Source organism: Nothoprocta perdicaria, unplaced genomic scaffold (genome assembly GCF_003342845.1).
Source record: "Nothoprocta perdicaria isolate Ctin4 unplaced genomic scaffold, notPer1 scaffold_4, whole genome shotgun sequence".
Lineage (NCBI taxonomy): Eukaryota > Metazoa > Chordata > Aves > Tinamiformes > Tinamidae > Nothoprocta > Nothoprocta perdicaria.
Genome location: NW_020455643.1, coordinates 1,418,591 through 1,436,862, shown reverse-complemented (window position 1 = coordinate 1,436,862; position 18,272 = coordinate 1,418,591). Strand labels below are relative to the sequence as shown.

At 42.9% G+C, this 18,272-nt stretch overlaps 1 protein-coding gene across 3 annotated transcripts in view; it reads right to left on the bottom strand.

Annotated features, from left to right (window-relative positions):
- The window catches only part of RSRC1 (arginine and serine rich coiled-coil 1), a 105,738-nt gene that overhangs the window by 65,412 nt on the left and 22,054 nt on the right, over nt 1-18,272 (bottom strand). For 2 of the 3 annotated variants that reach the window (XM_026045291.1, XM_026045289.1), the window contains exon 5: nt 7,988-8,161. The exons of the other annotated variant lie outside the window; for it this stretch is intronic. In XM_026045291.1, the coding sequence (XP_025901076.1) occupies nt 7,988-8,161 (174 nt within the window). The remainder of the gene's footprint in view (nt 1-7,987; nt 8,162-18,272) is intronic. 3 annotated transcript variants of the gene reach the window in all.

Here is an 18,272-nt window from a genome sequence, read left to right as displayed (position 1 = left end):
GCAACAGACACCATGGATAGGGATACGGGGATAGGGTCAAACTTCTTCTCTCAATGGCGCGGCGCCCTGAGGAATTGCTGCCAACGGGAGTGAGGCCGGCGCTTGCAGAGGCCACTCTGGGCCTGGGGAGGGTTTCACGGCCTCTTTTCTCCCTTTCCCCAGCTGGTTTAATAAAAAGAACCTATTTTCCCAGCCAGCACTGCCCGTCCTGCAGCCTGAGACTGTCGGGAGCACAGCAGCAGCGCTCAGCGGTGCCGGAGGTTACAGAAAGCACGGGCACAACAGCCAGACAGCAGCGGTGCGCGGGCTGCAGCACCACCATAACAGGCGCTTGGAAGCAGTAGAGGCTCCGGGAGACCCACGGCCTCCCTGCTGGCCTGGCGCCTCCCGGGATCCCGCAAGGCAGCAGATCCGGGAGGAGACTCTGCCTCTGCAAAGGGCAGGATACAGAACTAAAAATACATCATTTTGATGCAGTCCTCTCTATACGTAGGAAAACATTTTTGTTCTCTTTTTGACCTGGCAGGCACTTTATTCACCACTAAAATAAAGGTAGTTGCAGATTCCTCCTGCATTCTAACTACTTACTATTTCCTTACACTTGAACAGCCAGAAAATACTTACCACTCTCCCGAAAAGAAATAAAAGGAGGTAGTTTCATACTGACTAATAGGAAATAGAAAGGGTGTACGCTTATCACCTTGCTATTAGCAATGAAATGCAGAACTGCACCAGCATCATCCTTTGATCTCAGCTGGTCTTCAACACCCATTAAAACTAGTCGGAGAGAACACAAACACTCCAGTGAAGCAGCAGAAACATGTTTCTGCCTGCAAAGCTAAAAAAGTCACCACCAGTCACCATCCATGGCTTGCAAAGAGGCATTTTTTTCTTCAATACAAGTGAAAACAGAGAACTTGGGAAAACAGATTCCAATATTCTATTAAAAACACATTACATAGCACTCTGAGTCAGAAAGCGCTAAGTGAAACAGAGCTGTTGCTCTTTTCTCTGTCTTTGCCTATTTATTTCTTAACAGTCACTTTCTATTAATCCTGGTCACTCTGTAAATAAGCGCAGCCTTGGGCCGCCTGGGCTGCGCTGCCTTTTAACGGAGGGGACAAACGCTCCACTTCCGATCTGAAAAAACAGTTTACAACAGAAATGCTTCTAAAAAGCCAAAAATCACTGCAAGAAGGAAGTACTCCTTAACATATGCAATATTTAATCAACAAAATGCTCCTTCATTTTATTAAGACACTATCTTCCTTTTCAGATTTTGTCAAAATTCTGTGCTTTATGACTTAGAAGCTGCTCTTACAACTTGCAACTTTAATGGCAAATGGTCTTAAGTTCAAGACTGGCTGGTGCCTCACGGAGAGCCCAAAAAAACTGCATGCAGCAGCCCTGACTATTAACATTTGCTAATAGCATGTTAACATTCATTTTAACAATACCAGCCGTGGCTATTGTTCTGGAAATACAATGCTCCATTGTTAAAAGCAGCTTAAGAAAAATGAGAAAAAGTTCATGTGAATGGAGTAAGAACTCTCAAAATAAGTCACAATTTTAGATGCATTTATTTGCTCCCAGAAAGCAAGCGGCGCTTCGCAGTCCTCCACTTTAACGACCACCACAACGTGCTCAAGGTCCCTTTCTTCCCAATCAAACACTCACCCTTCGCCACTGGTGAAAGGCAACAAGATCTCTTTACAACGTCTCGTCTTTTTCAATAAATTTTGCATGAAAACATGTTACCCCGGCACAAAGTTGCCTGCTGTCACATTGGAAGCATGATAAATGTTTAATGAAAACAACACCACACAGCTTGGTGTCAGACAACAGCTATCACAGAGCCCGCCTTTGATCTGAGCAGACACTTGAAAGCGGCTCGGCGCGCGCTCTGCGCCGCACAACTCGATAACCTGTATGCAAATAGCAGAAAATTAGCATCGGTGAAAGCACCGAGAGGAAGCAGGGAGCACAAGGAGCTCCGAGGGTGCCCTGAGGAGCCCAGCATTCCCAGTTCACTGCTCGTGTCCTTAGCGGCCATCCAGCACCTGTGGATGGTGGCGGGCACCGGCTGTGGCACGGGGAGGAAAACGGGGCGAGCGCTCAGCTAAGTGCTACCAAAACGGGGTCCCGACGTGGAAGGAGCTCAGGAAATTTAAAGAAGTGAAATACCGGGTTAAAAGGAAATAACAAATGTGTCTCAAGGCAGGCGTTTCAGCTCCATGATCCCTGCCAAAGGGTTTCGGAAGGCGTGGACTCTCTCCAAAGGTGCATGGCCACCCCTGCCGAGCGCTGGGAATGACCACGGCCGCCTGCTTTGAGCCTGGCACCGCACTTCCCTCCTCCTAGTGCCTCTTCATTTACTCCATTCAAACTCATCCACAACGCCTCAGGAGTAACCTGTGATTCTAGGAAGCCAGGTGGAACCCAAAACTAGAAACGGTAACTAAAACCAGCAAGTTTCGCACTTCTGTCCCCCATTCAACACTGAACATTCACCCCTAGTAAAATCCCATCCCACCAAACTCCAGAACTTACCCATCCAAACAGGCCAGGATTTAAACAGCCACATTCACCAGCGTGTCCGCAGGGGTCAGCTCAGCCTTACACAGGTCGTTTGGGAACAAACGGAGTAGAAAAGCCGGGCCGGTGCGGCTGCCCCATAAGCAGCTGCTGTACAAAAGCTCTGCAGCTGTTTCACTCCCTGTTTAAGGAAATCACTACCAGAAAAGACTTAATTTTTGAGAACATCCACACCTGAAGATTACCAGCACACAGCTTGTCTTCTGTTCACACTAATCTTTAAGAAAAGAGCTGAGATTTAAAAAAAAAAAAAAAATTAAAAACATACTTGGAAAGCTCACGAGCAAGCAGAAGAACAACCAAGAGTTTCCACAACCAGCCAAGTGCTGACAGTGCAATCAAACCATGGCACTGTTAGACTGGAAACAGCCTAGTCTAGAAATACCTGGTACTTTTAGAAACATTAGAAAAAGTATTTCACACCACAGTTACACACACATAGTATTTTTAAGAGTATTAGTATAGTATTTTAGTATAGTATTTTTATAGTAGTAAAACCCCTGAAACACACCATGTATAAGACGAAGCTGCAGCCTGAATATTCTTATCAAATCAGCCGCCTCGGCAATATTTAGGCCACCTAAGCAGTCCCCAGGGCATTTTAACCAGGTCCCTGGTGTCCCAGGCTTGGGCACCTGCCACTTGGTTTTGTTTTCGTAATTTGGACCCCACGCAACACAGAATGGAGCTTCCAAACGGGAAAGCTCCGAAAGCAACAAACCTGGGAGGGAAGGTCCAGAGACGGAGCCCATGGAAACCATAACCAAGGCGGGGACTCTGGTTATTTTGGAGGAAAAAATGGCTGGTGCTCCAGGGAACTTTCCCATTCCCTAAAACAAGTCACCAGGGGAGCAAGAGAGGAGGAAGAAAACACACGTAGCGGGTGCCCGGAGGCTCCGACACAGCAACAAGCAGCTATCGCAGGAGTGCTCAAAATGAATGTTCTGTTCTGGCATTAGCTGGAATCAGCCTTTAATCTGATCCAAGAGAAGCCCAGATCAAACCAACTTACAGATATTTAAAATAAGCTCAGAGAAAGCATGCTAAAATTGCTTCATTTTGAGAGGGAAACGGTACAAAATCTCCTTGGAGAGGCCACCAAAAAGTACTGGAAAGAACTGAAGCTTGAACCTCTTCCAAGAGGAATCTTCCTGCAGAGCTCAGGTGCTACTTCATGATGTTACAGGATTAGGCAATTTAACTTATATATTTTGCTTATATAGATACTTTACCTTTTCTAAACATTGCACTAGCAATGAATGAGAGCTCGAACAACAATCAGCTATCACTGTCCTACCCTGTTTTTCTAGGACAGAAGTTATTGCAACAAGAAAGACTTCTATAATAAAAACCAGTTTCTGAGGATTGTTTTTAGGCAAAAGTTCATCTCTGGAACTTCATGCAGCTCAGTTTTACCAACAAGATTTTTTTTTTTTCTTTTTTTTTTTTTTTGCCCGGAGGGTACACTGTCACATAAGATTTGCTTTTGCAGGGGGGGAAATAATGCAACTGCCAGAAGAAAAATAGGAAATTGGGCAGCAAAATATAGAACCTGATAAACCACTGGGTGGTGGTGGGGAAATCTAAAGTTCTCCTACTTTTTTTTTTCAGAACCCAAAAATTTAATAAAAGAAAATCACTAGACTAGAACTTATTGGTAAAAACTAGACACCAGATGTCTGCTACATATTACGAAATTCTGCAGAGCTGACAGAAAACGATAGTGCATCCCAACATGCAGACTGGTCCTCACTTCATCAGCTCCAGGTCGGATTCCCGTGTAATCCTGGGGCGCATCTTGGAGCAAGGATCCACAAAGAAGACCCGGGGCCGGCGGCATCGCCCTTCGGCCGGCGCTGCTCCTATTACCAGGCAGGTCTGGTCTCAAACTTGGCGTCTGTGACGGGACAGAGAGGAAAGGCTGCGGGGCCAAGCGAGCGCTTCTTGCCTTGGAACCGCTGGCAACGGCTCTGCAGAAAACGCCACCCCTTTGATTGATTTTTATTTCTCCGTAGCCTTTCAGGCAGCAAAGCTCCTTCTCTCGTGCTTTGCCACGGAAATAAAAAATAAGAGGAATGAGCAACGTTCAAACCACCTCTGCGCCAGGCTGTGAGACTAGGAGACAAAACGGGGAGAAGGAGCAAGAGCGATGGGTTAGTTCAGCTCCCCTTTGACGTGGGGCAAAGCAAGCAGTGCTGCAGTGTTTGGATAGAGGGGAGCACATTTCTCACAGCCTGCTCATCACCGACTTTGCCATGCAAAGGCTTTTTCATTTAAAATGAAATACATCTGATCATCTAAAAGACAAATTTTCTTTTTGTCTATGAATATGTACGGAATACTGTTGGGATGCTTGTTGGATGTGCACTGCCTTACCTTTAAAGCGAGTACAAAGTTATTGCAAAGCTTGATAGACTACTCTTAACTCAACATTCAGACTTTCCCCCCCACACCAAGTACTGTCAGATGCTGCAAATGAGCTTCCCAAGCTAAATTCAAAGCAGCTGTTACCGCAATCTCTCTCCATAATGGCTGAACAAATAGGATATCCCTTAAAACATTTCAGATTGCAAGAACAAAAGGGCTCAGCTGTTTTGCTGTGCCTGTAGCTCAGCCTGGCTCCATGAAATAGCTGATGCTCGTCCAACGTTCAAGAAGTTCCATGCTCGGCCCCAAGGAATCTTCCCCAAAACGAAAGATGCCAAGGAGACCGAGGCGGCGTGACCAGAGCAGGAGGTTTTTCACTTGAAAACTCTCCCAAGATTTTTACAGTGAAGAAAGTTTCTTAAAGGACTTAAAATTGCTCTGATCTGAAAACAGAAGCCATTCCCCTTACGTCTAGAAACATTCCCAGCCCAAGCATGGGGAAACAAATGAACATGGCAGTTAGCACGAGCCAGAGCAAATAAACATTTACTCTCTACGAGAGAGAAAACCGCATTTGGACTCTCTGCTTCAGTTAAGTCCCAAATATGTAACTGCTTACACAGGACAACCACTAAATCCATTCTGAGATTTCGTATCACGGAGAAGGTAAGAAAACACCCAGGAACTGCAGCAAGAACCACAGCAAAGGCTTCATGCACCCTAAAGCAAAGCTAAATGGGATCCTTCCTGCCTTCCCAAGGTCTCCAACTGCTTCAACAGCTTCACCAAGTACCACTGCAAGTATGAGTTGAAGCTTCCTTCTCATATCAGAAAGTATAAACAAGAGGAAAAAAAATACTTAAAGGAGTAAGATAAAAATATTTGGTTTAACTGATTTAGTAACTGGCTAAATCCCTTTTTCGGGGGCTAATCCATGTTGGATTGGACTTTTTTTTTAGACTAAAAAACTGGACTTAAGCAGAAGACCTGGAATTATGCATAATGCGAGTCAGCTCGCAGAGGTAACACACGGTCCATCTTCTGACAGCTTCAGGGTGATCTTCGTTTTCACTTTCAGGCAGCTTTCAATAAAAACATTCCAAATGTATAGGAATGTATGTATTCCAGGAGGTTTATCCTCCCTCCTGCCCCTCTATGGATGGCCAAGGCCAGAAAGAAACATGCCCAGCCCTGACTCGCGCCGCACCAGCACAATATGTGTGTAGGGAAACGAGAGCTGTAAGGGAAGCTGGGAACTCAGCAGGGTTGAGGGCACCCCGTAAAAAACACACAGCTATAAAATACCCAAGTTAACCCCGTTTTCCTGCTACCTACAACAGGCAGAGACGACACTGACTCTCCTTGTTGCTACACAAGGACATTCAGCAAGGAAATACGGAGTTACTACTTCCCTCCTGAACCCAGAGCACAACACGCAGCAGACCATTAATTGTGTAGTTAATATTGCATTAATATTGAACTATGGAGAAGCTCAGCATCAAACAGCAAGTGCAGCAAAGAGCTCTGTCCTCTCGGGCCCCGAGATGCGGCGCTTCCCCAAGCCCTCAGCAAACAGCACCGCGGTGCTGATACAGTCTAAATCCGCGGAATGACAAATCAGTGCAAAAGGAAAAGCTTCTCGGATCCATATTCTCTGCACAGATACACTTTGATCACTCTTTGATTAAACTGGAAAACACGGCCCCCTCAGAAAACTTTATGAAGCGCAGATTATATCAACATCGTTCTGGGCATATTTCATTTTGCAGACTAATAACGCTCCAAGGAGGATCCCCGGAGGCCAAGCCTGCCCGGCAGGCCCTGGCTCCAGGGAACAGGGACTGAGCTCATCGAACGCGGCTATTATCACTCGCACTCTCTGTCCTAATTGCCTTGGAAGGGACCCAAGCGGGGCTTTTTGTTTTCAGATTTAGCATAAGCAATTCTGTAACTTCCAAATGCAAAGGTAAATAAATTGCTTGCTTCCAAAAAATTCTGGGCACTTCCAGGTTGCTCCTACAGAGATCTAATATTGATCTTTATTATAAAAGGACATAAAGGCAGGCACTATGCTAATAAAACACCGCAATACATCCCAGCATGATTTAAGATGTGCTTCAACATAAAGTCCAGAAAAGCTCCCCCACCTCCAGCATTATGTGCTTGGATTTCTTCCCTCTACAGAGGTCTAAAAACTCTATTTAAATCAAAATAATAATAATAATAATAATAATAATAATGATTTTGGCTGTCCACTTCTCAAGTCTTCCAGAAATACCAAGATATATCCAAGCACCAGCTAAGCAGGAAGCAGGCATCTCATTTAGGACTCATCAGACACTGCAAACATCTCAGAGGCTCCATTTTCATCAAGCTCTCAGTAGCATCTAGTGTAAACCACAGTAACAAGAACGGGCAAATAACTCCATGGGGTTTAGCACAAAGGGAAAAGCCTCTTAACTTGAATGCAAGACACTACCCGGGAAGCTCCAAGCGGTTTAAGTAATACACTGCAAACAGGGAAATACATTTAAACCACTAACCCTGCAGATCTACATAACCAGGACTAGAACCACAGACAGGTGGGTAATATCTCAGAAACCAAGCAGCCAACGCAGCACATAACCAAGAAAGTAAGTGAGAAACCTCCACCAACGTACAACGTAGTGAAAAATAGGAAATTGTCTTCTTACCCCCCAGTAGGCCTCACATTTTCCTTTAAATGTAGTAGTTATGCATTAGAAAATGATTTATATTAATCAATTAAAAAAAGTAATTTAGATTATTTGCAAAGCAAGGGCAAAAAAATGAGTGGTAAATTAAACCAACATTTACTTTACTACAACAACAGATTTCAGGATTTAAAAATACAAAGAATCATGTGATTCAAAAATCTGAAATAATTCCATTAAATTTATACAAAGTATCAGATACTATAATGGCATTAATTACCAGAAAAAAAGGTGAAGAATACTAAATCATTCCCTGATAGTATTGCAGGAACATTATTTGTCATTTCACTTACCCAAGCTTTGTGCCACTTATCTCCTCCTTTCCTTTGCCTTTCTCTTTCTCTCTCACTTTTTCTTTCTCTCTGCCTTTACGCCATTCTCTTTCACGAGACCCGCTATGAGTTCTCCTATGCCCGGATCTTTCACTACTTCGACTACAAGATCGTTGATGAGGTCTTGATGGTGATCTACACAAAATCCATAGTATTAAAATTTAGCAGTTATACATTTTTCCACTGTCATTATATTTAGATTTGTTATATAGTCCAACTATTTAAAAAACAAATTTTTTCAAATTATTAAACAAAAAAACTACCCATTCTTAAAAAAAAAAAAAAAAAGAAAAAGAAGAATTTGAAGTGTGCTGCCTTGGAAGGAAGGATGCAAAGTGAAATTCACTGCCCTACACAGTGCTCATACAATAGGTACGAAGAAAGCAATCATTAGAACTACTGGGGAAAGACAGGAATTCTTTCCTGAACATTAATTCTTTAAAAAGAAGCTATTTAACTTGTCAAATAATTAATGAGTTACCAATAAAAGTGACTGCACGCCAGCAAAATCAAGACGGTAAGAGTCACGCGGCCAAACCCGGAGCTTGGCTCACAGCGCTGCCAGTTAGGCCAGACTTGCACAGGGAATTCCGTCTGGAATGAGCGCGCGGACGCAGCCTCCAGGCGCGCAGCCGCCGGCCACACGTTCCTACAGGGCCAGGGAATCCGCTGGTCTCACTCACGTTATCCCCTCCTCTGCAAGAACTGCGTGCTCTAACTTGTACATGCGAGGGAAAACCCATCAAGTCACGCTACAACATGACTGTTCACATTCACAGCCAAAAGCAACCTGCATGAGCCCCATGCTTCTTTTAGATTTTAAATGAATTATTATCCTGTACCATCATTAAAAATTTAGCAATAGACATTTAAAAAGTAGCTACAGACAACACATCTATGAAAACAGCAATCCTGGCTTCCATTTGTTGGTATTCCATTGCACGTCCTCATCAAAGTCCTAAGGCCACTCAGCAAAAAGTTTCATTAAGTAGAGGGCATTTTAGAGTGTGCATGTTTTTTAAATAACATAAAAAATATTTAGGGCCTCTTGGGCTTCAATCCCCAAAAGGCTTTAAAAGCAAGCTCATATACAAACCATCACGCAAGGTAAAAGGCAACAACCATTTAATAAAGCCCTGCAACAGAATAGGTAACAAAGAATAGCACACCCAGATGAAGCTATAAATCCAGTTTGGGAAGAATGTGGCTCTTGGATCTGGAGTTTGTCCAGCACTCCGGCTCCGGGGTTAACATCCCCATTCCTTTCAGCATGGCCGGGGTCACAACCCCCGTCTTACATTTCCTTCAGCAGATGGCATCTCCTGCAACCCAATATCTCCAATTCCCGGGCACGGATCACGTTACCACTTAAGCACGGGGTATATTAGTAACTACGGGACATTTTCTGCCTCAAAATGGATTTCATTGTGTCACCACAACCCAAAGGAGCCCTGCGGTCCCGCGCGGAGCAGGCCCAGGCCTCAGCGCGCCGGCCTGAGCCTCAGTGCGAGGGGCGCCCAAGGAGCCAACGGCAAAGCTTGGACCATCCCAGCCCTGATCCAATTTTCACTTTCCAAGCTGCATTTCCCAGTTGCAAATTCCATTTACACCAGGTGGATGCCCAAGCGCTGGATTTCTATTAGTTCACATCCAAGTAAAATAAACCTCAGGTCTAATTTAAGCACAGAAGGACATTTAAAAACAAAATAAGCGTGCTCGCTCAGATTAGCGACCGTGTATTCCTAACAAGGAACACACAGATGAACATTTTCATTACAGAAGTTGTCACTGTTCTCAGGTTTGCTCTTTGGCACTCAATAAAACTCATTAACATAGAGCAATTAATAAGTATTGTTCACCCTTTGAAGCTTATAAATAAAACTCGGCTTTAGTTGTTTATTTATACTGATCACGAAGGGCATCTACGCTGCATGTACAAAAGCACCGGCACTCTAAAAATTCAAAAAGATGTACTAAGCTCAGTCTTGGAATTGGGAAAGGAGGGACAGGAACCAAGTGAACGTGGAAAAATGGAGGAAACGAGAGGGAAAACTTGCAACCTGTGGCTAATTCCTGCATTTGGAGCAAAGCCCTGTGCTCCAGCACCACATTGCCAGGATTATTATGGAAAATGTTGATCTTGTATTAACATTTCCCCTTCACAAGACAGTTGCCTAACAGAAGAAAAGCCAAGCCAACCTAGGCAGCCACAAAATACAACTTTATTAATGAATTTAAGCTGAATCTCAAACTCAATTTTAAGTTTTCTGTTAGCCTGTGGGGAAAAGATAGTTATACAGGACTTCTCAAGCACAAGAAAAAAAAAAAAAAAGTCAGCTCTTCCAGTTATTTGCTTAAAAGAACACAGTTTAGCACAGTGATTTAAGAGTTGAAGTGCATTATATAATTCTACCACACTTCGTGGAAATAAAACACAGAGACTCAGTACTTAAAGATAACAGACCTAAGATAGCAGAATGAAAATCTTTGCAACATAAATCTCCAACAATTGCATCTCATGATCAAAATAACTTCTGTCAGCAATACTTCTAAAATACTTCTAGGGCTGCAGCAGCCATAAACCTTGCAAGGGCTGCAGAGCCGGGGCAGCAGGAGCCCAACCCTCCCGCTCTCGGCTACAGCGGCTCTGGAGGGAGCTCCTGCTCTCGGTGAAGCGCCACAGGATCATGATTAGCACTGACCAACTTGAATTACCCTGAAATTAAGGGTGAAGCCTGCATCACTTCTTCCTCGGATGCATCACCTGCCTCTCCACATCATGGAAACATGACCAGTTCTGAAAAACAGGGGGACTTTATAGAGCAAGTCTCAAAAGGGGCAATCGGGAACCGTAAAACACTTAGAAAAATAAAAGGGAAAGGATTTTTGCCAACAAGCTTGTTCTCCCTGCATTTATCCAAAAACAAACACGTGATTTTTTTTTCCCCAGTCCTAAAAGCTTAAGGAGGGCCCGACCAATGAATGAAGGAAGAGACTTACTTTGTCATTCAAAAAAATGGAGTAAGATGTAATCTCTAAAGAAGTTAAAGCAGAAAGTCAAACACATTAAATAAAGGAAATGTACAAGTTTACTACTCAGCAGAGTTGGGAAATCATTAAATAAGTGAAGCTGAAGAGATTAGATCCATAGCAACAAAAGAAAGGTACCCAATGCCTTACACTTACATTCGTGACAAGCCACAAGCAGGTATTTGGAAGGCAAAGAGAGACTACAAAAGCATTAAAACCCACGTCAGAGGAACCACCCAGGGGCAGCCCGGCATCCTGGTTCCAAAGCAAAGGGGCTTCCACCTTCCTTGGGCAGAGGGGCTTACGTTTTAGTATGTGCGGGTTATAGTACACCCTCCAGCAAAACATACACAGAAGAGATGTGTACTGTGTGTATGCAGGCAAAAAAAGTCACACTTATTCTGGGTTTTCATTTTACTGGTAAGCACTCCTGACACAAACTACCACTTAAATTCTCCCTTATATTCACCTGCTCCAAGATTCTGGGTATCCTTATTTTCCTCCTATCTTGAGGGAGGCTCCAAACTGTCCTATATCACAGGCTAATTAAATCTGCCTGTTAATGTAATTCAAGCATAATACTGCAACACCAGATTCATTCGAGGCTGAACCAGGTGACAACAGGAGCATCCAGGGAAGAAGCCACAACTCCCTGTTCAACCCGGTCTGTATGCAACCACTGGGGAAACAGTAAGTGACAACATTAAGACAACATTAACACTTACCATTCTGGAGATGCCGAGGCAAAAATCAAACTTTAATATTTAAAAGCAAACCTGAAATGCTTCAGCTTCAAGTTTTGCAATGTTTGTGACCATCTACCTCATTTTATGCTCTTTCTTCTCCATCTCTTCCTTCTGAGGAAAACGTTCATTTTCTAACACCAACCTTTCTGCCTCGGCTGCAGAATTTGAATGATGAACCCTCAGCATTTAGATCACGTCTGACAAGGGCGGGTACAAGGCCACTGACCTCTTGCTAGTACACGATCACCACGGATAATTAAAAAATTAAGATAGAGACCAGCAAGAAAAATGATGCATTGTATTGCTTTAAATGTCCTGCAAATTGAGGCTGGGAGCTGAGAGTTGGAAATAAAAGATTTCCTATAGGGAAAATTAGAGTAGCAAATTTAGTGTGCTTTGTGTATAACGAGTTGCACGACATCTTCGCTGGTAGCAGAACAGAATTCTCCTGTATTTTACTGTGAAGCACTATTAGTGTATTTATATATTTATGTAGGGAGCAGTAAATAAAGATGCAACTTTATGGAGTTATAACAAGTCACCTGAGCCAAGGAGCCTTCAGAAAAATGAGTATAAAAGCCCACAGATCCAGTGGAGAATAAAGGCTTTCTACCTTAGCAAAGAAGAAAAATAAGAAGAAAAATTAAAAGCCAATTATTACTAGTGAAGCAAGTCCCAAAGCGTTCAAATTAGGGAAGCAGCGGAGGAGAAGCCGGAGCGGAACCGGAGCGCCCGGCCGCACGCGCACCCCTTCCCAGCACCCACCCACCCACCGTGCCAAAGGTTAAGTCATTTAGTCAAGTTCAAAGCTCTTCAAAGAGCCCTTAGATCCAGATAAGCCCATATGTTACCGAAACGCTGTGAAAAGCTATTACTTTCCAATCTGCTTTTCATGTCTAAGTTACAGAACACACAGATGCTTGGCATCACTCGGATCCCTAAATTCTCACACCAGATAATCAAGGCTCGCCAATAACTTCCCTATCTCAAATCCTAAGAAATGTCTTTATTCCATCAACACTTAGTCCACTTGTAAAAATTGAAAGTCTCCATAAAAGCCCATTCAGTTACTGCGCAATAAGTGTTAATTTGCTAATTTCTTCACAGGTAATCAATTAAAATGTAAAATATTGGATAAAATTAGTTGCACTAAATTTAACAGCTGCTCCGTAAGCATAATTAGTTTCACAAGGGCCATATGTATTCTGAACAGAGACAGAGTTGAAACAAATAAGCAGATTTTAAAACAAGTTTGAGGAAATCTGCATTTAATTAGCAGGTGGGCACTACAACTGCATAATGTTTTTATACATTTATATTTATGAAGTGACAGAAGATCTAAAGGCTTTTTAAAATGGCGTTTATTGTTTGAATGGGAACTGTTTTGCTGCATGCTAAAGTGATTTAAATCCTTATAGCTCTGCTTTGAAAAAATCATAAATGGTGAAAGAAAACATGTGGAAAACTGTAAAACTAGAAAGAATTTGCGACAAAAAGCAGATACACATACCATAACCAAAAGGAAACTACACTTAATTAAATGTACACTACATCTGGAATATCAGCCTAATAAAACGTGAAACTATTAATTTTCATTGTTCTAAAGGAAATGAGGTCACTGTCGTTTAGTATTTCCCCAATTACACTGCACTAAAGCCCTGAGCTCTGTCGTATAGGTACAATCTACTCCTTGCAAGGAAACAGCACAATTTGAAAGCAGTTGCCAAAAATCGACTCTTTTAAAAACGGAAAGCAGAATTGAGGACTCAAATACAAAACAGCTCAGACACAACAAAACACATATTGTTTTGGTGAAGGAAAGCTCGGGGGAAAAACAAGCGACTCGTGGGACCACCAGAAGCCACCACCCAAGCAAAGGGCTCTGAGCTCTCAAGCTCTTTGCTGGTTCTCCTCTCAGCTTCTCCTGGCTGCTCTTATTTACTTGCTGGCAACTCAATAACCACAACAATAAAGCACAACAAAATCCTGCTTCTGATATTTTAGCAATAAATAAATAAATAAATAAATAAATAAATAAATAAATAAAAAGACCCAAGTGCATTGCATCAAGCCCAGGTGGGTAAAGATATTCACGTCAGTAATAAAGGTACTGCACAAACACCTCACCGCAGCAGTGACACCTCCACTTTCCAAGCACAGAGAGGAAGCTGCTTGCTTAACTCAACTTCATCAGCTAGGAGAAAACACCACAAAATCAATCACAAGATGAGCTTTGGGAGAATGCAAAATAATTTCAAGCACCAAGTGCAGCTGTTCCAAGGGTGGAAGAGAGTAATACTGTCCTTTTAAAAAATAAACAAATAAAATAAGGCTACTGCTGTAAAATGCTCCAAGTCACTCTTAGCTTGCAGTTTTATAATTAATGCATTTTGAGAGTACAGATAATACAGTAATCTTAACAGGTATGATAATACGATTTACTGTTAAATGTGAGTGAAAAGGAAAACAGGTAGAAACAGTTTTTAAATCTGACATGAGAATGATGCTACACAAAAAAAAAAGGAGCTGTTTCAAGCCAGAAGTTTGGGCAATTGGTAGAAGACAAAACAGAAGGGGATTCAAGATAGTGACATCCCCAGGGCTGAAGAAATGCAAGATGAAACACAAACAGACAGCAGAGAACCAAGAACATCATTTGCAGAGCTGACAAAATGTGTCCACCGGGTTCCAGCATCGGCCCAGCTCAGCATGAAACAATTCTTCACCTACAAATCACTTTAATTATCCAATTGAACATTTAAGGAAACAATACTCAAGCTTCCAGTAAACCATAAAGAGACATTTTTAGTTACAGAAAACTTGAACAGTTTATGTCCTGAAAAGGGCATAAATAGAGCAGGACAGAAGAACAGATCGAAAAATCCCCACTTTCAGCTTGCTTTATTCTCAAGTGGTCCATTTGTCACAGACCTGCAGACTCCAGCCTTCTGGTCTACCAAGTCCGACTCCTGAAGAGGATCAAAATGACTCAATTGCTCCAAGCCCTGACTGTGCCATGAAGCCCATGCCAGCATCCCGAGCCCATGGCCCGATCCCGAGCCAGCAGTGACCACCTACCTCCAGCTCAGTGCATGCCAGCAATGTCACCGCGAAGGTGTTGGGAATCTATGGAAGACCAATACCTGGATGAAGAACTGACTCCAGAAACACACAAAATTCAAGTTGAGCCTTTTCAAGAGCTGTCCTTCTAGCAGAGGCTTATTTCCCACAAAATCTGGATTGCAATCCTTGGTTATGAAAGGAGTGACCATTTCTAGGAGCACTTCAACAAGGGCCTTCCTAGAAAGCTAAAACGAAAAACAGGCTTCTCTAAACATTATCTGAAAACAAGAGATACAAATCATGGACTAAGCACTAGCTATTCAAGCCCAGAGACAACACATTTGCTTGGTTGATGTGCTCTTACAAAACACCACGCAGAGGTCACTAACTCGCACACCGCTGGTTTGCTTGATCAAATAGTTCATGCAAGGGGCATCATCCATGCACGGAAAGGAGACTTGCCGGGAAAGGGCAGCTGGGCCAGCAGCTCCCCATGGCCGCTACGGGCCACAAGAGCCTCGTCCCACCACGTTGTTCCTGCCACTCGCTCCAGGAGCGGGCAGGGCCCCTCATGCAGCTGCTGCGAGGCAGGAGAGCACCTCTGCACCCAGCAAAGACGAGGCTCAAGTGCACTGCCCCTTTCCTTTCCCTCGTCAGCCTGAAGGTTAGGAGCCACAAACAGCCTCTCTAAACACCTCAAATTAGAGAACGAGAAAGAGAGGGGGGAAAATATATATATATATATATTTCTTACAAGGATTTTACATTAAGTGAATTTGTCATGCAAATAACACACCTTTCTTCCCTTAGAGACTGCTTCAGAGTTGGACATATTAAAGTTGGACATTGTGGCTATCTTTAGATTCAAAGGAGAAAAGTAGTATTTAAGTTTAACAATGTTTATGTAATAAAGAAACAAGGGTTGAGTACATTGTCCTGGACGTTAAAAAGAGCCTCCCCCTTCCCAAGTCCCACTCCTCTCTCATTCAAAACATCCTAGAGGTCTTAGAGCTGAGACTTCAAAAGACACTAACACACACAGTCCGTAGGAAAGTATGCTATAGTTAGATATATCCTTTACTGAAAGGGGTTGCTGCGACATACTATATAGAAATATCTATATTAAGTCAAAGTTAGGAATAAGTATTCCAGTTCTTTCTGTTAATGGAAAAGCTTGGAACACATGAGCACACCCAACTCGCCTTCTCGTGGAAGTTTATAACACAGGAGCGGAGCAGCCGCTCAGCCTCGACACCGGCAGCCCGGGGCATTCCTCACTCCTGCTGCCACAGCACGGGAGGACAGCAAAAAAACAGTTACATGAAGCTTCTGATCCTGCAGGAGAGAAAATTTACATCTCTTTACATTCCTCAAAAAAAAAAAAAAATTACTCTACATGAGTGACTGCAGTAACACACTCCTTCAGTGCGTATTTTCATCGGTTTTTGTATTTACACATATGGTTATTCTATTCCTGGTACAGCTGGAATGCATTTTAAAAAACACGGGCACAGATTACTTGCCGGGCTCTCAGCAAGCACACCGAATCATTCATTTTCGCATCGCAAGCGCAGCAGTGCCTCTGCGCTGGCTATCGGGGAAGATCTGCATGGAGCACGCAGCGGTGAAAGGAGCTGAAACTCATCTTCCAGATGGAACCACTTCCCGGATAATTGTTTGTTGTAAATTTGACAACACCTCCAAATATTATGTTAAAAAATCAAGGAATAGAAATGAGGGATTTCAAGGGGGAGTTTTGCACTGTTGTGGTGACCAGGTACGGGTGAGGTCTGCACATCTGCCCACCTCTGAAAACACCACTAACTTATTTTTGTGTGCTTGTACAGCATCCAAGATTGAGGCCCCAGTCATGCTTTGGGCTTTAAAAGACAGCATTAATATGATCATTTCCACAAAGAGATGGTAGAAAGCTGAATAAAGTGACCTAAATTGATGCTTGAACTCAAATTCCCACCAGGGACACCAACAGCTCTCGAAGAGCAAAACCATCCATGGTCAGAGCATTAAGAGCCCCAAACTTGTCGCAAGGGGTGTTCAAACAAGCAAGCAGAGCCACCGTGGGTCTAGGCCTAGGCTAAAAATAAAGAACAGCCCAACACCGCTTGTTCTTAACCACGGCGGTGACTTCCATCACCATTTAAATGACCCCCAAATCCACTTAAAAGCAAGATTAAAGCACATGCTTCCTCTTAATAACAAACACTTGGTTAAAGACTGGAACTATTCCGACCGGCTGGAGTCTCTTGATGAGCCGAGGCTGCAAATGACACCTCAGAATTAACACCGTGCCAAGAAGCTCTGCGCCTGCCTCTGCCCGGCTGCTAACACCTTCCTCTGAGCTCACAACTAAGAGAAAAAAAAACAAAAACCAAAAAAAGCCCAGAAACTTCCTTTAAATTTCCTGTTATAATCATATTTCAGGTTTAAATTTCATATAAAAAATTCAGGTATTGCACCTACATGTATTTTAACCACATTAGGTTTATGAAACATTTTAAAGGTCACACAGCACTGGAAAAGGATGGAGAAGGAGGAGGAAATACAGGACCTAAAAGAAGCGACTTCCCCATTTCCCAGAAGAGACCAAGCTCTACAGACCAAATCTAGAAGATTTAATATCACTAATCAGAATTCTAAAGGAAAACAAATAACGGGGATTCCTGAGCAACGAGTCTACCCTTGCTGGGGCAGCCTGGGTTAGGGAGTCTCAAGCCCAAGCAGGAGAGGCAAGCCGAGCTGTGACCAACACAGGACCACTCTGACACAGCCCATAGTGCCACTATGTGGTCAGAAGACCACAGGTGAGGAAGGACATTGCCTTTCCTTCCTTCATCTGATTGACCTGCGGAAAGGTCTTGAGTATTTTGTGTGAAATTTGGAATTTTAACTACTACTTCTGTTTAGCCTTCCAATTTAAATACTTAAAGTTATCTCGAGTTTTGTAGGAGAGCCAAAGCTCTCAAGTATGTTTTGGGAGCCCTCATCAGAAAGGAAACAGCTAGACCTGAAATTAAAGTTATTTAATAAAATGTTACTCTTTCCTCTTTAATGCACATTACATTTTAATATATGCTCTAAGTTTTCAGAAAGCTTGACTAAAATTTGTTCCCAATGCATCTTCTTGGTTTGTATTCATCTGTTGCCATAATACACACACATTTAATCGCACATCCTATTTTTGCTGTAGGATAAGACATCTTTATTCAAACTGTTAATATGCAGGACATTAAAAAGTTCACAAAAGATGAACAACTTAGCTACCCCAGTTGTATTTAATTAGCCAAAATAGGTGCAAAAATGTAGAAAGTCACATATACAACAGTAAGAACAGAAGTAGTTTTCTTGTAAAACAGGAAAAAAAAACCAAGAAAATGCTCTAGACTACT